The sequence below is a fragment of the Triticum aestivum genome, chromosome 5A (assembly GCF_018294505.1).
Source record: "Triticum aestivum cultivar Chinese Spring chromosome 5A, IWGSC CS RefSeq v2.1, whole genome shotgun sequence".
Taxonomy (NCBI): domain Eukaryota; kingdom Viridiplantae; phylum Streptophyta; class Magnoliopsida; order Poales; family Poaceae; genus Triticum; species Triticum aestivum.
Window position 1 is genome coordinate 6,859,607 of NC_057806.1, and position 24,109 is coordinate 6,883,715.

The 24,109-nt window shown below is 43.3% G+C and overlaps 1 protein-coding gene across 1 annotated transcript; it reads left to right on the top strand.

The window, feature by feature from the left end:
- The first annotated feature begins 215 nt into the window (after positions 1 to 215).
- LOC123101961 (uncharacterized) lies at positions 216 to 19,347 on the top strand. Its single transcript, XM_044523211.1, has 12 exons — positions 216 to 572; positions 645 to 800; positions 879 to 1,031; positions 1,172 to 1,335; positions 1,732 to 2,010; positions 2,103 to 2,233; positions 2,459 to 2,576; positions 2,682 to 2,774; positions 18,208 to 18,285; positions 18,389 to 18,476; positions 18,560 to 18,628; positions 18,891 to 19,347. Exons 1-11 carry the CDS (start codon positions 323 to 325, stop codon positions 18,610 to 18,612), a joined length of 1,563 nt encoding a protein of 520 aa, XP_044379146.1. The 5' UTR covers positions 216 to 322; the 3' UTR covers positions 18,613 to 18,628; positions 18,891 to 19,347.
- Positions 19,348 to 24,109: the final 4,762 nt, after the last annotated feature.

Consider the following 24,109-nt stretch of genomic DNA (forward strand, 5'->3'; position numbering starts at 1 on the left):
ATCTATATATTTGATTTTTTTTATGTCGGTATGGATATAGATGTAGATAATTAGTGTTCAATTATTATTTGTCGGGTTAGATCGAGATTAGAGAGTTTCTTAAAGAAAAAAGATCGAGATTAGAGCAGGTCCTCTTCCAGGACTGACATGGTCGCCACATATGCGCGTCCTTAAAAAAAGACTTCTTCGATCAAAAAAAGGGGAAAATAGGTGGAAAAAAGAGACGCGGACCCACACACTCGACGCGGACGCGAGTCCATCGATCCCCAAACCGTCTGCCGGCCTCCCCGGTGCAGAGGCGGCGGCGCACGAGGCGAGAAAGATGCCGAGGGCCGTCAGGATCCGCGGCGACGAGCCGGAGACGGAGCGGAGAGCGAAGAGGCGAAACGTGGCAGGGGAGGAGGAGGAGGAAGGGACAGCTCTCCGCTCCACGAGCCCTAGATCTCCCGGCGACCGCGTGGATCGGAGGAGGAGGAGGAGGAGGAGGAGGAAGGGAGCTGTTCGGACTTCCCACCCAGAGATGCTCTTCGCGGTCTTCGAGCCTGACAAAGATCAATCAGAAGGAAAACAAGGTGATTTTCCCTCCACGTTCCAACATCTTATCCTCCTCGTCACGATGCTTACTCGTTCGTTGTCTTCTGTAGATCGTGTGTACGATGTGGACGAGTCGGTGACGGAGGAATCCTCCGATCCACCCAGCCCTCCGATCTACGAACCCTACATCCCCGACGAGCTGGTTGATGATCCGGACATACTCGCTGCCTTCGACTACGCCAAGGCCAATTACGAAGCAGAAAAGTGTAAAATCCCCATCCTTTTCTCTTCTTCTCATCGCTAATTTCCAGCCTGATGTTAACTTAATTGTCTTCTTTTGGTAGCTCGTCGAGCTAACCTCTTCACTATGGATCACTACGGTTATGAAGCACCTTCTTGCTTGTTCGATGACCATCGCTTTCTACCTATTCGTGAACGGGCAACGGGTGCAGTACTTCTTGCTGCTAAATCCGTCGTTTTACTGTCATCATTTCTAGGTGTGTATGTAACATCATAATTGCTTCTAAATTAGTACTTCCTCTGTTGAGTTAGTACAAAGTTGAGACACTTATTTTGGGACGGAGGGAGTACTATATGCTAGTCGACCAAATGTGTGTGACTTTTGGTTGCTTTGCAGGGAGTCAGCCACTCAACAAGTGTTGTGGTTTGTGGTTTCAAAGGAACGACAGAAGCAAAACCGCCCATGTTTTGACGTCTGCGCATCTCATTCGTGAAAAGAATCCCTCCGTGAAGAACCATTGGAAATCGCAGTGGATAGGAAAATATCATCGTGGCGCTGAGGTGACCTTCTTAACAACATTCACTAGTTGGCGTGTAGGAGCCTTGCACTTCTATACAAGGAAAACTAATAATTCAGCAGTCTATTTATTTACCCGCACGGCTCACTATTGATTGTTTTCATTTGTTTGTTTGTTTGTTTGTTTGTTCTCTCTATGATTAAATTATTTGTAATGCATCTGTTGCTAAACCGTAGACTAGTTACAAAGTAAGTGTGTCATCATCTTCAACTTTCCCAAAAGAGAAACTGGACTAGTATTTATTTATACACTCTGTGTACTAACAAAAGATTTTATTCTGCTGCTTGACTTTCATGATAGTTGACTTCTAAAAAATATTTTCGTCAATATAAGATCTCTAAAAAATGTAGCATCATAACTTTTACCGCCGTTGTTTTAGGTCAATGTTCACTTCCTCGACAAAAGAGTTGTACCAGGCCAACTCGTCTATCTTCAGGAGCATTATGAACTTGCTCTTTATGAGGTTAAAGTGAATAAACCAGTTCACCTGCCCACTTTTAATGACTGTGTGCGTTCTGGTAAAGATGTTTTTCGACTTGGAAGAGATGAAAATCTAGATCTGAAGATAACACATGGTATGGCAGCCTATGAGGTTCCATCTTGGTATGAAAGATGCCACTACATGTATTTTTGTCGTGATGCATCTAGTCGCAAACTGGTGCGTTATATCTCAAATTTATGTTTTTCTATTTCGATCTTGCTATCTTATTACTACAATCATAATATTTTATTACTCTTACTATGCTATAGCTTGCTGATGATGGAGGACCGATCATTGACTTAGAAGGGAAGGTTGTGGGTTTAGTTAATAATCATATCAATGAGACATTCATACCTTCGTCCATATTGCATAAGTGCTTCGATTTTTGGAGAAGATTCGAGTATGTATTTTCCTCATTTTCTCATAATTCTTTGTTACTACTTTTTTGTGATATACTTCGTCCGTTCCAAAATAAGTCGTGATTTTAGTTCAAATTTGAACTAAAACCACGACACTTATTTTGGAATGAAGAAAGAAGTACTAATGTCTTGTAAGAGTAATCGTGTTATGATCTTTTTCTTAAATTTGTGTGATACTTATTTAGCCTTTGTTTTATTTCTTACAGTTGTATGCCTCGCCTTCATCTTGGAATGACGTTCACTTCAATCAAGCATTTAGATCCTATCTCTATTGAGAGAATGACTCGAGATCATAACATCGAGTCCGGTCTTATTGTTGAACAGGTATATATTGTGGTGCTTATTTTATTTTTTTCTTTCACTTTTCTAATAGTTTCTTCTAAAACCATTTCTCATATGCATATTATGTTGTAATAATGCTAAAAATAGGTGTCTAAAGGATCGCATGCTGAGAAAATTGGAATTCGTGAGGGTGATGTTATTGAAAGCTTTAATGGAAAGTACATTTCTACTACAATCGAGGTATGTGTATTGTGTATTTATTGAATTTCACTTTTTTCTGCATCTAGGCTTAGTTACACTCTAATCCACCTTAGATTAATCTCCCGTGTCCTATAATCGGTACCAAGTAATTTTGTATTCTTAATCAAATAATGACGTGCTCTTCAGAGTATCACCAAAGAACTAGAGGTCAGGGTAGACCGAATTTGACATGGGAGGAGTTCGTAAAGAGAGATCTGAAGGATTGGAGTATCACCAAAGAACTAGCTATGGACAGGGGTGCGTGGAAGCTTGCTATCCATGTGCCCGGACCATGAGTTGGTCGTGAGATCTTATGGGTTTCACCTCTAACCTATCCCAACTTGTTTGGGACTAAAGGCCTTGTAATGACGTGCTCTTTAGAGCACCTTCTTGATTCTTGGTTGGATAGGTCAACTTTCTGCACGGATGGTTGTTCTCATTAGTTGGATCAGGCCACACCCATTGGTCAACCTCAAAGTAACCTCATGGCGCTTGTCATCTTAGTATTGAGCTTTCCCGGACTAAATTCCACTACAAAGTGCAAGTAGCTTGCTGACCCAATGATGTTGAGGGATGTAGACAAGCCTTGGTCCAAGAAATACTCGTGGTTTGTTTGCACTCAAAACGCGTGCCCTAGAGATATGGGTGCCAATGGCGCACTAGATGGACGATGTGAATCAACTCTCATCCTTATGCAGCGACTTTGACGTGGCACGAGGCTATAAGGCGGCTGAAGAAGGCTGCAACTCGATCCGCCTTGGTGTAACACAAACCCCAAACTTAAGGTGTCGCGGTCAACGATGAATTGCTTTCAGAAATTCTTCATGTGTTGTACTGGTGTCATCGTGAGTGTTGCTTCAGTTTGTCAAAGTCAGTTGTCGCTTGAGCCGACGAACGATGCCCCTCTTTTTTTAAGAGCGCCATTAGGGGTTATAGCCCTGAAGTCGCAAATGAACTTGCGGTAGTAGCCCACCAGTCCAAGGAATACATGCAAGACGATAATGGTTCATGGTGCCGGTCAATCCCTCACACTCTGAACCTTGGCAGGATCCATAGCTGCCCCCTTTGCTGAGATGATGTGGCTTAACATGCCATTGTTTCATCCCAAAAAATGCACTTGGGCCGTTTAAGCGCCATCTGATGCTACTACATCAACTGGAATACATCATGCACATGGCGTAGGTGGTCAACCCAAGATTTGCTACAAATCAAGATATATTAAGAAACACGGGGACAAATCTTTGTAAGAAGGGCCAAAGGACGACATTCATCAAGTCTTGAAATGTCAATGTAGCGTTTGTCAAGCCGAAAGGCATGGCTAGAAACTCAGCCTCCCATGGGTGCAGGATGCTGTCTTGCGGGTGTCATTGACGTGCATTATGATTTGGTGGTATCCCGAGCGCAAGTCAAACTTAGTGAAATAGCAAGCGACCTTGAGTCCGTTGAGAAACTCGTCCACCAATGGGATGGGGAACTTGTCCTTGGGGGCGTGCTTATTGAGGGCTTAGTAGTTGATGCAGAAACTCCATGAGTCATCTTACTTCCTGACCAAAAGGATTGGGACTAAAATTCATAATGGCTCCTTCAAATCAATTCCTGATCTAGCATATTGGGGCATTGCTGCTCAATCTCGTCCTTTTGAGGTGTGATAGCGATATGGACGGACCACCGACGACGGTACTGAAAACCGTTAGTAGTCCCAATAGGGCAGAGCGCGTGACCGGAAGTACTAGAAGGGATCGCACATGGGGGTACCTAAGGTTCGGACCCTTGTCTTGGAGATAATACCCTACTCCTGCTTTTGCTTTGATTGATGTGGGGAAAACGCCTCGTGTGAGGGGGTTACAATATGCATGGAGATGTTGCTATTGAGACTATGACTAGATGTCAGATGGCTCAAACTACCCCTAGGAGTCGCCTTATAAAGGGAGACGAGTCCTTGAGTTACACGGTTTGCTTACCAACCTAGAGCCCCAATCGGATGGATAGTCTCTGACTTGCATCAAAGGTTCGGATCTTCTGGAAACAAGGGGGGGCGCTTGGTGAGAGCCCCATGGGGTGGGCACCACCATATCGTGCACCGTCGGGTATGAGCCATCGGTGTTGTACACCGTCAACCAGCATTGGAGCCACCCTTGTAAGGCACTACTAGGGAAAAGGCTAGCAGTAGCGCGGGTTTTAGGTATATCAGTAGCGCGGGTTTTAGGTATATCAGTAGTGCGGGGACCGGCGCTACTAATAAGGCGCTACACCTAACACGTACCAGTAGCGCGTGCTCACCAGCGCTACTGCTACACAAGTGTAGCAGCAGCGCGCTTCATGAAAGCTCGCTACTGCTAATAGCTCTAGTGCTCTTTGCCTGGACGCGCTACTGCTATCGTGGTGTTGTTGCTAACTTTTCTCCACTCGCTACTGCTAATTTTAGTAGTTTTTATTTTTTTCTGCATATTTGTTTTGTATTTGAACAGGCTTTATAGAAGAACCTTTAGCAGATACAAATGTCATCATGATACACATACCAATGGCTGCGAGACAACAAACGTAATCATAGCATAAACATACAAATAGTCTCATCATAATCATCATCCAACACAAAGTGGTATCTCGTCATCATCTCGAAAATAGCGATACATGCAAGTCTCGAATACTTGCAACTACAACGTCATCCATCTAAACAATGGTATATGCGAGAAGAGCTATCACTATGAGTGAGAACGGAACTATGCAGTACATGAGGCGGCGGTTACGAGTCCTCTCTCGCGCTAGCGTGAACCTCAAGTAACTAGCTTCTCCTTCTTGTCTACATCCTCAACGACATAGCACCGCCATCTCGCCATCAAGAAACTAGGTACCTGTTAGAGATGCATGTTCATCAAGAGGATGTACAATCATATGCAACAAAATATATTAGAGCAACACGAAAAAGAAAGGGTTAATTAGCAACTAGATGCAACATACAGTACGCAAACTAATTAACTAGAGGTGCGCAGGTCGTCGTACCCAAACAAACAAAGCAGTGTTATGCAAGTTCGGCAGGGACCGTGGACATCGCAAAGTTTCATCGCTATAGAAAGTATACAAGTTCAACCGACACGTATCATCATCATCGGCATCGTAAATCACTAGAAGTTCCATCCTTCCATATCATCGAGGATGGACCCTAGCTTCTTGAACGACGTGAGGTCTTGACGTTGCATGCCTATGCGAGTTCGGACGTCAGCTCGTGATATTGGGCCGTGGTGGAACATCCCCTTCTCATCGATGACTTCTTTCATGATGATCGCCGCAATGTCCCTTTGGATGCGAAAGAAGTCATCTCTAAGTTTATAATCCGCTTCTTCATGAGAGTCTAGCCACTTGTGGATATGTTCATCATTTCTGCTTGTCATGCAAAGCTTTTGGTGATCCGTGTTGAACTCAATCATGAGATGGAGGATGTAGAATCCATCCTTCTTGCTTGGTTTTGGGACATGGATGCAGCAGAAGTTAGTTTTATGCGCAAAACCGATCTTCTTGTTCCTTTGTTTCCTGATCTGCATGTGGCCACCTCTAATACTGAAGCCTTGAAGAGCATCATCTAGAATATTCATTATGTGGGTGTAGTCCTTCTCGTAGTCTCTGGAAGGGTCGAAATACATGGCGTGGGAGACTCGCTGGTAAAGAACAATAAGGACGGCGCGCCCGTTGCTGCGGGGAGAAGATACCTCAAATTATTCTTCATATGAGCAGAAGGAATGATTGAAATGTACGCAAGGGTTGTCTGGAACTGACTTACTTTTGATGATAAGGCAGGAGGACAATTTCCTGGTCCTTATTCTGTACCATGAAGTTTTGGAGGTAGTCCCTAGCAGTTTCACGCTCAAAGACACCGAGACTCAAGAAAGACTCGTGCATGTAGTACGGATCCGCCACACAGATTTGCGAGACTTCTTCTCTCTTCATGACGGAGCTCATATGTAGCGCAAAAAGGCGGACGATTATAAAATCGAGACGCCTTGTCAGAAACATCTAAAAAATATAGTCAAACCACAGGAAGAACACCTCCGTGGGCTGTGTGTCGACGTAGCACTTCCCCTCAGGCACACGAGCCGCGTATGTCGGATATCCTGGATCCTTCGAGGCTACTAGGCTTTTCTCAGTCGACAACACAAGGTTGTGCAGTCCCTGAGATCCCCTGATAGTGCCTCCAGCGGTTTGACGGTAGCATCGGCTCGCCCCTGAGATGGAACATGGCCGCACCTTTCACGGGTACATGCTCTTCAGAATCCATCATCTGGCTGCTATGTGCTCTGACTTGTTTGGAGGCAGCTATCTTCCTCCATCTCTTCCTCTCCTTTTTCTTGGGCACACCTTCCAGACCCTTCCTTAACCCCTGCCCCAGTGTTCCCGGGCTAAGCACTGTACGGCCCTCGGCTAGTTGAGCCTGTGTTGAGGCGGCATCTTCAGGCGTGTCCTGTGAGGATTTCATGAAGAGAGACTTTTTGCAATCCCTGCTACGACCTTCCTGCCTGGGTAGATCATCCATATCCTCATTAGCATGCTGATAGCCCAATTCGTCATATGGTTGACTCATCATATCTATGTCACAGTCATACGTGTTTGTATTGAGGAAACCCATTGGGTCGACCTCCGTCTCTTCATCCATTATATGTTCTACATGACCGATTACATCAGCCAGTACTATTGCACCCCCTTCATCACGTCGTCCGCCGCTCTCACCCGACACTACAAGAGCTGGTAATTGCGTAGGCGGGGTGGTGGTCTCTGCACATGGTTGTTGATGTGTGGTTATTGGTGTGCTCTCGGCCGGCTCCAGACGAATAAGATTCTTCGGCCATAGCAGCACCCAACCCTTGCAGTTTCCAATCCGCGGCGGGGTCTCGTCGTCCTCTCCCACAGGATATACTGGAGGAGGCAAATGCTCGTGCCCTGATTTCACACTGGACAAGCTAACCCTGAAGTGCCCAACGGGGATCGGTTGGTTGTGGAACGTGGGTTGCAAGGGGTTCATTATCATCCCCTTTCCCACGTCCACCTTCTGGCCTTTGATCAAGTAGAGTATGGTGCATGGGGTTTCTTCGGCCTGCAAACACATATGTCTATGGCGTAAAACATCCGAAAGGCAACGAAAATGGAATATTCTATGTTGGTGCGACATGTAATTACCGTGATGGCATCGAGCTCAGCCAAAGACGAAGGCCCACCTAGCACGCCAGAGACTGAGGACGGGCTGCTATGAGCGGGAGCGACTGCGAGAGGAGGCCCGGTTGCGTGAGCAAGTGATGGTGCGGTGGTGTTGTTGTTCACGGAGTTGCTCCCGACGAAACTGGGCAACGGGAAATCATGTACCGTCTTGTCTGGATTTTCCTTGGTCTAGTTGATGATAGCTGGAACCAAGTTAGTAGCAAAATCATTTTTGCAGGCAGTTACAGCTGCATTGACTGCTTGCAGTAACAACTCATTTTTCTCCTCAGCTGCTTTTTTGTCGACCGCAAGCTTCACCTTCTCGTCGATGTCCGCCTGACTAAACTTCTTTTTCTGCTTCTTGGCCTCCAGGCCCTCGTTGTAATACACCTTCCATGTGGCGCCGTCTCCAGCGCCGTGCACACGACCATATTGCGGCCGTTGGCTAAAGGGAGTCCCTTAAGTTCGTTCAAGGCCCGGTTGAGAGGGGTGTCCCACTTGGGCCTCATCGGAGAAGTAGGGCTTTCGGCTGCAAGCTGGTGTTGCTTCTCCTGCGGATCAACGCTCTCCACTGGCTTCCATCCTTGACGTGTCTCAGCTTCGGATCATCTCCATTGTCGGGCTTCTTCCTCTTCGTGTGCCAGCGCATTAGCTTTGCTTCCTTGGGATCTACTGTATGAAATACCGCTGGAGACGGGGAGTGATCGGTAAGTACCATACAACTTTCTAGGGACATTTCTTCCCGGCCTTCTTGTATCGAGAAGCATTGCACACCGGAAGGCTTGTTTTTTCCGCGTGCTCCTTCTGATAAATTATGCAATCATTGATGCATGCATGGTATCTAACATACGGCGGATCAAGAGGGCACACAATCTTCTTGGCCTCATGAACACTACTAGCTAGGACATAGATTTCCCGCGGGAAGAACATCCTTTAGGTACTTGAGATGCTCATCGAGGCTAGTGTCGGTCCATTTGTTTTTAGCCTTCGTCTTCAGGAGTTGGAGCGTGAAACTCAAGCGGGTCACCTCAGGATTGCAACCATCATACAATGGAGTGTTCGAGTCTACCACCAGTTGCTCCAGCTTAGCCTCCTCTCTAGAAGCAGCTCTCTCAGTACTCGTCTCCTTGCGAAGTAGTGCTTGAACATGAGGGTCCCGCACGATTGAACTTAGTACTGACAAACTCTGCTGCGTGGAGTCCACGTTCTCTCCGCCGACATGTCCAGCCCCTTCTCCTCCGCCATGTTCGGCCCCTTCTCTGCCGCCATGTTCGGCCTATTCTCCGCCGCCATTATCGATCATCTCTTCGTCTTGCCCACTGTCGTCATTGGCTGCCCCGTCGGCGTCCTCAACATCATCATCCTCATCTTTAATTATCCACCGAGTATAGCCATCCATGAAACCGGTCATGAGCAGGTGCGCTTCGACATGACCTTCGTCATAGGGGTCGAGCCAAACTATTCCTTTGCATCTTCGACATGGACATAAAACCTTTGTCAGGTTATTTTCTTTCATGGCCTGCACCGCCGACCGCAACCACCTGTCCACCATTGTTCCACTGACCATCATGAACACCTGCACGGTAGTAATAAACAAATTGATTATAAAAATGCGTGCATGCATCAAAGTCATACAAAAATTGGCATGACCTTCCCTAAAAATAGGACATATATAGATCTAGAGTTTGCCTGGAATTCGCCGAAACGGAAATAAATCGACATTTCGGCAAAACATAGGCAACTCAAAAGCATAATTCAGCGTCAACTCATGCCACACACACAATTTCCATCATATTTCCCAATTATCATATCACACACACACATACACATATTTCCATTTTGCAAAAGCATGAAAATTTAATCACCTCTAGCTACGAGATCGAGCACACGGTGTGGATGATGATGTAGGGAGATCAAAAGTGCACAAAGCTCTTCTTGACAAAGAAAGATCTAGTTAGGGGGCAAATAGGTCACTTAACTAAATGCTACATCTACCTAGCTAGCTAATTTGGGAGGATACAACTTCAACTAGTGGAGGGGGAAGGAAAAAAAGAAAGGAGATGCACTAATGGAGGTGGTGTAGTTAGCTAGGAGTAATGAAGAGAGAGAAAGGTAGGTAGAAGAGGGAGAGTAATGGGGGGAGAAGTATTGAGGAAGATGAAGAGTGAGAGAGGGAGGATGTGGGAGGTAGGGGAAAGGGGGGAGAGGGGATGGGAGGGGGAGGTGGAAAAAGGTGGTGGGTGGTGCCTCTTAGCAGCAGCGCGGGAGCAAAAACGCGCTACTGCTATGATCGTAGCAGCAGCGCGCTTTCCTATCACGCGCTACTGCTAAACGGGCCAACCGTGTGGACAATTTCAAAATTAGCAGCAACGGCGTGACTAAAAAGCGCGCTACTACTATGGCATTAGCAGTAGCGCGCTTCTTGATGCCGCGCTGCTGGTAAAGTTAGGTCGTTGTGTACTGTCGGTGGATTTTTGTAGCAGCGCGGTTTAAACATCACACGCTACTGCTAAATTTACATCAGTAGCGCGCTTTCCCTAACCACGCTGCTACTAATTAGCAGCATCGCCTCTTTTTGTGTCGCCCTACTGCTAAGATTCTGTGTATAAGGTTTTCCCTAGTAGTGAAGAGGTAATGGGGCTATCACATCACCATGCTAAAGGTAATGTGCGCGGCTTGATGAACATGCCCTCAAAATCCTCTAGCGAGGTTGTTAGGAGGTCCTGCCCCTCACAAACAAGGGAACGAACGCCCAGGGTCGCCTCCCTGTGCAACGTGACTGCATGGTCATGATGCCAAAAGGACATGGTGAGCTTGGTGAGTCCCAACGAGCCCCTAGCCATTGCATGCCGAGCACCGTGTCGTAACTCTACAAAGGAAGGGTGTAGGAGTCGATGGTGAATGGTTGTGTGCCCACCAAGACTTCAAGGCTACAACAGATCCTACGACTGATGAGCTTGTTGCCATTGGCCACATGCTTGCGTGTTGGGAAAGCTCCATGTTGGTGCGCATGGTTGCCTGGTCTGATAGGAAATTGTGGGTGGAGCTAGAGTCAACAACAGCGATGAGGATGATTTCACGGATGACAACTGCCAACTACATCGTCGAGCTTTTGCGAATACCTGTGAGTGCGTGAAGGGAGACCTCTACATCCGCATCCTTCTCGATAGAGTCACCATCGTCCCTCTTAGGCACCCAGATAAAAAATTTCTTACAGTAGTGACAAGGTGTGAATTTGTTGGTCACCGTTGAAGCAAAGTTTGGCACGACGGTCGTTCATCTCTGTAGTCGTGAGGCGCTTGAAGGGCCTTCTACCTAGTGTGGCCCGCGTGATTCCTGAGGTTTCTATTTGTGCAGCCTTTGTAGGAGCAGTAAGGGCCGGGGTAGACGAGCGAGTGGGTTGAGAGGGTGGGTGTTCGGCAGTAGCCGATGGACCCTAGTCCTCGTCCTCTGTCTTGTCACAGTCTCACATGCCTGGGCTTGGTGCATTGTGTCTCTTGTGTCGCCTTATAAAGGGAGAAGAGTCCTAGGGTCACAAACTCTCCCAGGTAGCATGCTTTTTCTTAGACTTACGGGTGCATTAAATTGTGAAGCCTCTACTGGTTCACGGTGAACACACCTACTATTAGATTTGCCTGCCATCACTTGTGTACGACCATGGTTCAATCATGAAGTACAAAAACTGGATTATAAGTAAATTCAACCATGATTCAAATTACTTATCATATCAAGATATCTCAAAATCTGGGACACCCATATGACCAGAATTGCAATTAGATGGCTTAGATTAGTGTTTCTGTAGGATCAATGAGAGGGCTTGAAAGGCGCCTCATAACATTATCATCCAACATATTAATTTCCCAACTTGTATTATTTCCTAAGTTCATTTATTGGGACTATATACTGCTTTTGTGTTAATCACTAAGATATACTAAAAATTGAGTTGACTGGATCTGAATGTTTCAGTAATCTTATTAACCTTGTAAGTAAATTGCACTGTATACAAATGAAAGAAAATATGAGCTGCACTTTACTATTTAAAATGAGCTACAACTTAAAAAATTATCAGTTTTACGTAGATAGATATGAATGAAAAGTTTGGATCTTACAATACAATACGTAAGGTGAAATATTAGACCATAATGTCTATGGCTAAAACAAAACTAAAAGCTATATGTATCCTAAACTGAACCTTTACATTCACGAATTTGCAAGGCCATCAACTTTGAATTCGTAACTTTCATAAAAACACAGATTTTCCTAATTGAAGTCAGCTGAAGCTAATAACCTTCTCAACCATCTGAAAGAATTGTTTCATTTGTCCCATCCAGTTGAAAGAGGGGTGATACAATCGATCACTAACAGGTGAACAAATAAGGAGAATAGGTTGAGGCGATAAAAACTACAATGCAAATAAAAATTAGCATACCAAATCTATCAGTAACAAAATGGAGCGGCAATATAAGAAGAGTCAATCACATAAAAATGTCGGTCAGTTAAATAAAAATGCTGCGAAGTGAGAAACATTACTGCTAAAAAAATTGGAAGACGCATGCAAAGATCAGCTTGAGTGGTACTTCAAGGAAAACAATAAATAGTTACACTCATGAATTCGTGATGCGGGACTCCAAATGAGAATGAAAGCAAACAACAAAATAAGTTCACGCTCTGAAAACATAGGTGAAGGTTGGCACTGTAGTAGATAAATGTTTCTAGATTAATAAGTGGAATAAATCATTTCATCAACCGTTGAACAAAGGGGTCGTTATGTGCATAACTTTCATGTAGCTAATGGCGAATAAGATGGCAGGCGAACAACCATCTGAAAAAAATATCCACACATTATTCTTACCATATTTTTAATAACAATTTATCGATGTCAGAAGCCACAGGTATCTATACATTTCTCTGGCAGTTGGAAGAGAAACTGAGATCCACCAAGAGAGATATCATCCATACCTGTGAAAATCAGCAAATATGACCATCATGTACAATAATCGTGGGCTTTTTTTTAGAGAAAAAGGGCTTTCGGCCCCGGCTCCATTTTGTATTACCAAAATGAAACCACAACATTCAGACATCCTGTTACAAGCACGCGGGGGGGATCCAGCAACACACGCTGCCCCAGCAAGATAGAAGTTCTAGCCTCCACAGTAAAGTGCCAAATAACAGCTATCAGCGATAGAGACTAAGCTCCAGCAAAACATAAAAGAACAAACATCTCGAAGGGAGAGGGAGAAAACTACAAAAGCGCTCGCCCAGATCTTATGCATTGCCGCAATCGAACAGCAACTCCGAGCACTTCAGGAGTCCTAGCCAGGGTCTGGCCACATCAGGAGGGGGGGTGCACGCGCTTCCTGCTCCATCTTTCTCACCAAGTACATCCCTCTTTCTTTTGCACCGTCTGAGCATCGGACCATCCAGCTGCTTAATATAGCAGCAGTTTTCCTCCTCAACACCTGCATCCCAAGCCAGGGAACATGTTTGAAGCAAATGTCATTGCGATGATTCCACAGAGCCCAAAGGGCAGCAGAGTGTAACATGCAGTCTGCTGAGAGATTTTTGTGATTAAACCACCAAGCTAGCATGTTCTCAATGGACATACCAACTTGTTTTTTAGATATGTCAAAAATCCCTCTCCATAGCTCTATCGCAACAATGCAGCCAAAAAATAAATGATCAATAGATTCAGATTCTCCACAAAAAAGGCAGGTAGCGTCATCTACATGCTGTCTTTTTTGCAGATTGTCTCTTGTTAAAAGTTTGTTTTTGGCCACGAGCCAGAGAAATATCTGGACCCTAAGGGGAATGTTAATTTTCCAAATAATTGTAAGGTTGGCCGGATCAATTCCCCTAAAGTTGATAAAGTTGTAAAAAGATTTGACAGTAAAGACACCTTTGGCTTCAAAATTCCAGCGCACGGTGTCTTCAACGTCATTTAATTTTACATTAGCCACTCGGCTGAACAAATCGTCCCACTCTGCTAGAAGCTTATGGGTGAAACACCTTCTAAAAGTAATTTTTAGATTGGTGCCATCCCAGACCTCACTAACAGAAACATTGTGGTCGTTGGCAATAGAGTATAGCTCCCAATACTGGGTTTCTAGGGTAGTATGTCCCAGCCACTGGTCTTCCCAAAATCTAATATTCTTGCCATTCCCCACTATCCAGGAATATCCTACATTGGCAGCTTTAGCAGCCCGTAGTATTCCTTTCCAAAATGGGGAGGCACCATTTTCCGGGCAAGTAAAAATATTAGGGCTGTGAGTCTTATACTTGGCATCAATAATTTGTTTCCAAATTTTGCCCTCATCCAGGAAATATCTCCTGATCCAAGAGGCTAAAAGACATAAATTCATATCAGCAATATTAGGAATACCCATACCCCCATGCTGCTTTTGTAAGGTTACATTACCCCAGGCAGCAAGATGATATTTAAAATGACCCTCATAATCGTCCCAAAAGCAGTGAGCTAGTTGAGAATTAATCAAATTGATGGCCCATTTTCAGAATTTAATAATCCCCATAAGATAACTAGGGATAGTGGATAAGCAAGTTTTCACTAATGTGAGTCTTTTGCCCGAAGACAGAAGTCTCGCCCTCCATCCAGCCCCTCTCTTGATAATCTTATCAACAGTAGGTTGAAGCTCACTTTTCTTAAGCTTCCTGTGATGAAGAGGAGCACCTAAATATTTAATAGGGAACTCACTCAATTTGCAACCAAGTATTTGTGCAAAGATATTGGCATCATCCTCATTGATATTAATGGGAACCAGGTCACATTTATGAAAATTAATCCGCATGCCAGATAGATGTTCAAAGCAGGAAAGTAACCACTTAAGGTTTTTCGCATGGGATTTATTATTGCTGAGGAAAAGTAATGTGTCATCCGCATATTGCATACTAATGATGCCAGCAGGATTGGAACTAGGGAAGAGGCCTTCCAGGATATTATTTCTGGAGGCTTTAATAAGAATTTTTGTAAAAACATCAGCTACTAGGTTGAAAAGCGAAGGGGAATAGGGGTCCCCTTGCCTCACTCCTTTGCCCGCAATAAAAAAATCACTATTCCTATTATTGATAGTGACCCCAACAGAACCTTTGTATAAGAGAGATTTAACTTTCCTCATCCAGTTAGTACTAAACCCTCTCTTATACATCATGTCTATCAGGAACTCTCTGTTAATCATGTCGTAAGCTTTCTCGTAGTCTAGTTTAAACACAAAACCAGTCTGCTTGCTAGAGTGAACAGAAGCTATATACCTGCCTTTTATAAAGGCTGTCTGATTCACAGAAATTAAATCTTTGCAAATGTGTCCAAATTTATTCGCGGCACACTTGGCAAAGATCTTGAAACTACAATTAATCATAGCAAGAGGCCTAAATTTCTCCATCTTAGTGGCATCAGCCTCTTTAGGTACTAGAGTAAGTAAAGAGAAATTGAGCCTATATAGGTCTAGCTCACCTTTCTCCCAATCATCAAATAAAGCAAATAGATCACCTTTAATAAGGTCCCAAAATTGTTGATAAAATAAAAAAGGAAAGCCATCTGGCCCAGGAGCTCCTTCAGCATATGAGCCAAAGACAACATCCTTTATCTCCTTTTCTGAGAAGGGGGTATCCAAAATGCAATTATGTGCATCAGTCACCCTCTCTCCATCTTCCCAAAAATCATTTTTCAGGTTAATGTTGATTTTATCTTGGTAGCCAAAAAGAGTTTTGTAGAAGTTCACAGCATAATCGTGGGCTTCTATGTCAGTAAAATAATTCTGAATTTTGAAAACAGCAAATATGACCATCAGCAAATAGGATCACCGCAGCAATCTTCTTTGTTGATTCTGAATTTTGAATTGTAACTAAAGAATACACAACATGTAGAATGGGGAGGTTCCGGTTGGTGAATATAAATGTTCAAATTGCACTATTTTCCACATGGTCATCTGGCGACCTTTTTTACAGCTCCATGTAGGGAACCTGGTCGTAACTCGTAAGCAGGCACAGATTGATACTACATGTACTCTTCTCTAAAACAAACCCTACAACTTTAAGCATGAGAAATTAGGATGTACGTATGCAAAAAGAAAAAGAAAAAGAGTTCTTGTCAGTGGGTTGCTTTATGATCTGAATTTCTAATCAAACAAAAGTTCATTGCAGTTTCTACAGAGATTTGTTTTTACCATTAACCGGTATGTGCCAAATGGAAAGCTCTAGCACATATTACGATTCCGAGTCGTTACAGAAGTGCCAGAAAATCATAGCTATAAGAAAAAAGTGCATTGCCTATACATATACTGAATTGTGAATAAATTATTGTCTTATTTAATATTTACACGTAAATGCAGATGTTATATTTTTGGCTAGTGTAATAGATTTCTTGCACAATTAATGTCATACCCAAAAGGAAGTTAACAAAATATCTGATACTACAAAAGTTTTGACTGATGTGAGCAATTATTCTTTACAGAAACTGTGACTATTACCTTCTAGGTACAAAAGTAGGAGATGTATCATTAGGTTGAAAAGAATAAACTTACCTACATAACCAGCCATTGACACTACCAGATACAAAAAATGCTCACCAAAGAAAACAGAAGTGAGGATATTCTAAATTGCATTTAACGCAAACCAACTGGCATACTGTTTAGAAGGGAGTGAAAAGATGTGTTTTAGGTACCCAGAGTTGATGTTCAAAAAAAATATCAGGTTATTAGATAATTTTATCCATATCTTAGGTACTAATCCTTTATATATCTTTGAGTCCAGGATATATTAGCATGCAAGAGAAAGAAACCTGAGCTTCTAAAATGCTAAATGAGGATTGCTCCTTCAGATCATTACATTTGTCAGCAGAAAAAGTTGGAAGAACAAATACTAAATGGATAATCCATGAGATTCTCCAAGTAAATATGCGACAACATTACACCTTATGACAATACACTTGTATTAAATAATCAATAACAAGAACTCAAGCTCACCAAAATAAGTAAAAATATACTGCTCCTGCAGTGAACACAGATGGAATACCTGATTAATTATCATGGCTGGTGTAGAACCTATGCACCGAAGTCTACTCTTGTAGTTCAATTGCCGAAAGAGGCAAAATTACAACACTATTTTATTAAAGGAGAATATGTTAAAATTATTATCACAACCAGAAAATATAATAGGACAGTGGAAAGATAGAAAATGCATGTACTGTGAGAAGACACTCACAGAAGCTAAGATAGGAGTGACACTGAGCTGTCAAATATTGACATTCTTTTTATTCAGCATTTCATGCTATGCTTTCTAGGTTCGTGGTACAGTTATATGAAGAAAGTTCCTTGCTTAATCAAGGGACCATACATTCTCATGTTGTGCATGTTCTCACCAACCTGAAAGCAATCAAGCATCATGTGCGCAGAGCTCGCTGCTCCCCTTGTCACCTTCACTGTCACCTTGCCAACAGGGTTGTTCTCCTTGTTCCGTGGATTGTATGCAAGAGCAGGAGCCTATCTACATTTGAGGCACGTGTTCTTTCCAACCATCAGCTACCTCTGATGCTCAGACCTCACCTTGAGCACCGGCTGTCATAATTCTCCGTAGGCTGCGTGCTGCTCCCTTGAGTTCTTGGTGTGCTTCAGTTTATTAGAGATTGAAAAGTAGATCTGCTCCCTTGTGTTTTCTGTTGCGTGCTGTCTGTTGTAGTGTCGTGTAGCTGTGCCTCCTATAACCCCAAACTCTGTTATCTTTGCATAATAAAGTTTCAGCTGGGGCAGAGCCGCACCCTTGATCTGCTCGAAAAAGAGGCATAATTAATTTTATTTCCATCTACTGAAACGTATTCCTGGGAACCATAGAACGCACATGAAGCATGAAATTCTCACGATCCAAACTGGCATCCAACAATTCGATCCAATCATCAATAAATCCTCAAATATGGAGTATGTTCTTTCAAAGGAAGTATATAATATTTGTTCATTTGATATTACAGAGTTTGTAATATGGATCATGGAGTATGCTAGTTTAGTGGAGGTGCTTTTGATATGAAATATCTTTAGAGTTGTAGACATTATATATTTCAAAAATCACACAACAAGGATCTTTATGAAATATCTTTAGAGTTGTAGCCATCTTGTATTTAAAAAATCACAGAACAAGAAAGAATCTCGTGTGAGGGAGAGGGAGAGGTGCGAGGGTCAGTACACTTGGTTGTAGGGTATATTCTCTATATTTTTAATGTGACACTCGACTTTTGCAATTTCGCCAGTTGGAGCAGATGTTGATAGACATATGCTGGGAACATTTTGATCAAGGAAAAGATTTATATGCTGAAAAAGATGTTTCGGTAAGTTATTTCTATATTGTAACTATGAATAACTTAATTCATGCCGACCATAGCACTACGAAAAAGATGTTTCGGTATGTTAATTCTATGGATTACTTTATAGGTGAAAATATTTGATGCCATCAAACATCGCCGGAGAACTAGAAACTTGACTGTAATTGTATCGGATCTTGGAGAAGACATTGTGAAAGGTAAACATGTCTCTATTATAAGTCATATTTCACAGGAGCCAAAGATACATCTACTCTAATTGTGATGTTTTTATTTGTTGTAGGCACTTACCCTATCATGGGTAAAGAAGCCATGCCAGTCTCTTATGATTCTTGAGCTTGGCCTGAGAGAGGTAAACATCTTCCTTTTTAACATAGTTTAGATTCAACATGTTTGAACTCAAATTCTAAGGTTGTAGAGGAGATTGTTCTGTGCGGTAAACAACTTCATGAAGAAATCATTTGTTATTTCTCTTATCTCATTCTGTTTGCATTGGAAAAACACACACTATTTTGATCAATCTTTAGCTGGCAATTTAACCACTGATCGCTAGCGAAGCATGCTCTTCAAAGTTGTGTCTAACCGAACCTTGATGCTTTTTTTTGTTTGTGTAGGTGCTTGCCTGCTGCTGGCCTTCATGGACGAGTCATTGGAAAAAAAACTTTGCCTGCCAATTGCAAATTCAAGTTCGACATAATCTTTGTGTGTCTGTGTTCCCAGACAAAAACTTCAAATTGTGCATGCCTTTGGAACGGTAGAAGCAGCTTAGTTTAGAGCATAACCTGCATGCTAGAGCAGGTTAGAACCTGTATATTACTGGCTACTACTTATTTTGAGTCTTGTGAAACTCACATCCTATCCTTATGCAAGTGAAGCTGCTGTGGATGATGAATTGAACCCGGTAATTATGCTAGTGTAATGTTTAGACTGCAGAAGCAGAATAGCTTAGGGATTACTGGCTACTACTCAGTAATTGTTTTCAGTTCGGTGAGACTCACATCCTGTCTCTACACTGGATGATGAATTGAAGCTGGAAGTTGGTGACAATGCTATAGCGAAATGTTTGCTACATTGCGAATCCATTCCCGTTGTGTGTATGTGCACCCTTGCTGCGCAGGGTAAAACAGAGCAAGAGTCTCTAATTTCACCAAGCTCCCTAATTCTGGAACCCTCTCATTTAACCGAGGTCTTCAATTTGAGATTGCGTGCACAATTTCAACTGCGGCGAATGATTACCGAGGAGGGACCTCAGCAGCCTGCAGGCAACGATGTAAGAGGACCTGCGCTTGCACCCACCAGGACCTTTACTCCTCCTACACTAGTCCACGGTTGACGGATATGACATATTCGCCAAAACATGTATCCCTAAAGTTAGTATAAAGTTGGGTTATCTATTTTGTAAATGGTTGGGCCATTGGGAGAGAAGACATGATTTCATGCCGGAGAGGTTTTCCTACCACAAGGTCAATATTTTAAGTACTTGCCATTTGGATCCGGACAAAGGATGGGCCCCAGGCAAATTTGGCGCTCGCTACAATGGAGATTATGCTAGTAAATCTCATGTACCATTTCGACTGGGAGAGTCCCAATGGGAAAGAGGGAGTAAAATGCATAGAAACGCCAGTCATGTCACGATAGCCGAAAAACATCCCTTTACGATTCGTGGTATTGTGCACCAAATCGAATTTCTGACAATGGCAAAAACACTGACCTACTTTTTGAGCACGTTTTGACTGGCTGATCCCTCTCAGGCCGACAATGGTGACGGTGTGGCGCTAACGGCCGTTGAGTGCTCTGTCGGAAGCAGCTAGGTCGGAACGAACCTGAGCTCTCTCTCTCTCTCTCACACACACACACACACACACACACACACACACGCACACGCGCACGCGCGCACGCACGCCCGCGCCCGCCCGCCCGCCCGCCCGCCCGCACGCACACACACATGAATGTTGCTGTCCTGTTTGAGTGAAGTGAATTTATTGAATTTTGCTGTCCTGTTTGACTGAATTTAGGGTTTTGAAACTAGGGATTAAGTCTATCTAATTTGTAGTTTGTGAATGATGCTTTGAAATGAGTACTCATTTAGAAATGTTGATGCAATATTGATCTTCAATTGCTAACTGAAGTTTATACTTTTCATTTGTAGTTTGGAACATGCTAGCGTTTGGAATTTGACGTTCCAATTCTATGATAGGGATATGATGTCTACTACACAACTTATTCTTGTAGACTCGTGTTAGGCCTCCAAGCGTAGAGTTTTATAGGACAGTAGCATTTTTCTCTCAAGTGGATGACCAAAGGATTATCAATTCGTGGAAGGCGTAGGATGAAGATGGTCTCTCTCAAACAACCCTGCAATCAAATACAAGAAATCTCGTGTGTCCCCAACACATCCAATACAATGGCAAATTGTATAGGTGCACTAGTTCGGCGAAGAGATGGTGATACAAGTGTAGTATGGGTAGTAGATATAGGTTTTTATAATATGAAAAATATAAAAACAACAAGGTAGGAAGTGATAAAATGGAGCACAAACAGTATTGCAATGTTCGAAAACAAGGCCTAGGGTTCATACTTTCACTAGTGCAATATCTCAACAGTGTTAACATAATTGAATCATATAACCATCCCTCGACGTGCGATAAAGAATCACTCCAAAGTTCTTATCTAGCGGAGAACCTAAGAGGAAATTGTTTGTAGGGTACAAAACCACCTCAAAGTTATCATTTCCGATCAATCTATTGAGGTATTCCTATAAGTGTCACGAATATCCCTAGAGTTCGTACTAAAATAACACCATATGATACACATCAACCAACTCTAATGTCACCCAGATAATCCAGTGTCACCATAAGTATCCATGAGTCAATTATACGATACGCATCAAGCAATTTCAGATTCATAATATTGAATCCAACACAAAGAACTTCCAAGAGTGCCCCAAGATTTCTACCGGAGAAAGTAGGACGAAAACGTGCATCAAGCCTTATGCATAGATTACCCCAATGTCATCTCAGGAATCCGCGAGTTGAGTGCCAAAACATATATCAAGTGAATCAATATAATACCCCATTGTCACCATGGGTGTTCATATGCAAGACATACATCAAGTGTTCTCAAATCCATAAAAGTATTCAATCCTGTAAGTGCATCTAGTGCCATCCCTAGTTGGTTTTGGAGTATTGACGATAAACTTGGTTGAGAGACTAATGTGTTTGTGAGAATTGCAGGTAACACAGGTAGTAGTCCCATATTGATTCGGTTTACCTACCAGAGATGACCCCTAAAAATGTGTGAAGACATTGAAGACAATGGTGGTCTGTGAAAACATTCACATTCAGGACTATGTCATGAGAAGACATCGTATGAAGACTATGGAGTACGAAGACATAGTTGTTTTGTACTTTCCTTTTCTTCTTTGTTGAGTCATAGGAACCACCGTATTGTTAAGTGGGGTCCAAGTGAACAAAGTCAGAGTGACTGATGTGATGCTCAACCAAATCCTATGTCTTCGAGCGAAGACAATGCGAGCAAATCTTATCCAGAGCTGGATAAGTCAGCTTAACTTGTAGCCCAAGTCAAGTTGTCGCGTGTGTTTGAAATCTGACCGTTGGACATGTGTCAGTTCCTTAGTGACCCATGGTCATTTCAGACAAATCAGGTCGGGTTGCCTCCTGGCTATAAATAGCCCACCCCCTACACCATAAATTGGTGGCTGCTCAGAGTTAGTGCACGGCTTTTGTCGTTTGAGAGCAACCCACCTCCAAAGCATTTGAGAGAGAGATCCTTGCGAGGACAAAGCCCAAAACACCCAGAGCCAAAGAGTGTATCACTGAAGTCTTTCTGTCTGCGTGACCTGAAGACTTGTTACACTTGAGGACTGTGAATCCTCCAGCCGGTTAGGCGTCATGTTCTGAGCGTCCAAAAGTCATTGTGGATCGCCGGTGAACGAAGTCTGTGAAGATTTGGAAGTCTACCTTGAAGACTTACTAGAGTAATTGGGTGAGGACTGTGTGTCCTTAGCTCAAGGGGAATAAGGTGAAGATGCGGTCTTCTGAGTTGAATCTCAGCCTCCCTAACCAGACGTATAGTTGTCACAGCAACTGGAACTGGTCTACGAAATCCTTGTCTTCATCAAGATACTGGTTCTATCCTTCACTTCTCTTTACTTTACAGTTTGTCTTCGTGAAGTCATTGCATGCCTGTATGATCTGATTGACTTCATTGAGTGAAGACTCTTTACTGTTTGGCTTCATACTATCTTCCAGCCTGATCCATACTACCTAGCTGCTGATAGTCTTCGTGTTTTCACTTCATTGCTTAGTTGACTATGGCTTGTCTAGTGTAGTCTACCTTCCGCTGCATATCAATAGGTTCAATCCTTCTGTTTGTCTTCAAAGCCTCCGTGTTTTGAAGACTTCCATAAAAATCGCCTATTCACCCCCCTCTAGTCGATAACTAGCACTTTCAATTGGTATCAGAGAAAGGTGCTCCCTTATTCTGTGTGATTCGGTTTAACCACCTGGAGTTTTAGCTATGTCGACTACAGGGATGATCATAGTCTCCACTGTGTGCCCTGTCTTCGATGGCACTGATTACCCCTACTGGAAGAATAAGGTGTGCATGCATCTTGAAGCCATTGACGTCGACCTCTGGTATGTCGTCAAGAACGGCATTCCCAAGGTCGGTGAAGGTGTCACTGCTGCTAATGTCAAGAGGTTCATTCAACTGGACTCGACTGCCAAGAACATCATCTGTGGTCATTTGACCAAAGGGCAGTATGGTCGTGTGAGTGCTCTGGAAACTGCGAAGCTAGTCTGGGACTGGCTCTCCAAGGTCAACAAAGGTGTCTCAACCCAGAGAGACTCAAGGATCAGTGTTCTTCGCAACCTCTTCAACCGCTTCAATAGAAATGACAATGAGAATGTCCAGCTCACATTTGATCGCCTCACTGATATCACAGATGAGCTTCATGCACTCGGCGCCATTGAGATCACCAAGAACGAAATTGTCAAGACGATTCTGAGATCGCTTGACAGCTCATTCGACACCCTGCCCTGATGATTCAAGAACGCCCTGACTTCAAGACTCTCGATCCGTCTCACATACTTGAGAGACTCAACACACATGAGTTCCAGCAATCTAAGAAAAGAGATATCTACGGTCCTAACTATGGCCGAACTCGTGCTTTGAAGGCAAAAGCTGTTTCCTCATCTGAAGAAGAATCTGACTGCAGTTCTGAGGATCCTGAAGACATTGGAAAGGAGCTTGCTATGCTTGTGAAGAAGTTCCAGAGGTTCACCAAGAAGAAATACTTCAGAAAGTCTTCAAGATCCAACTCAAGAAACGATGAAGCTTCCTCTCGTGACTATAAGAAGAGAACATGCCACGAGTGCAAGAAACCTGGTCACTACATCTTTGAGTGTCCACAATGGGACAATGAGACCAAGAAGAAGAAGAAAAGCAAGGAATATGATTCTGATGACAAGAAGAAGAAGAAATCCTCAAAGTCTTCTTCCAAGTCTTCGTCGAAGTCTTCATCACACAGGAATAGCTCATCTAGCATGGCTCGTGCGTTTGTTGGCAAGGAGATGGATTCAGAGGAGTCTGCATCTGAGGAGGCAGAGGTGGAGTCTGAAGAGGAATCTAATTCAGGTGTGGCAAGCCTGGCTCTAGCTTCAGCGTATGTCGCCAAGTCCATCTTCGACACTGAAGACGATGGCTTCGTCACCAACACTGATGCTAATGATGAGGATGACTATGCTCCCACCTACTGCTTCATGGCCCGTGGTGCCAAGGTAAACTCATGATGCTTACTTTAAAACTTCAA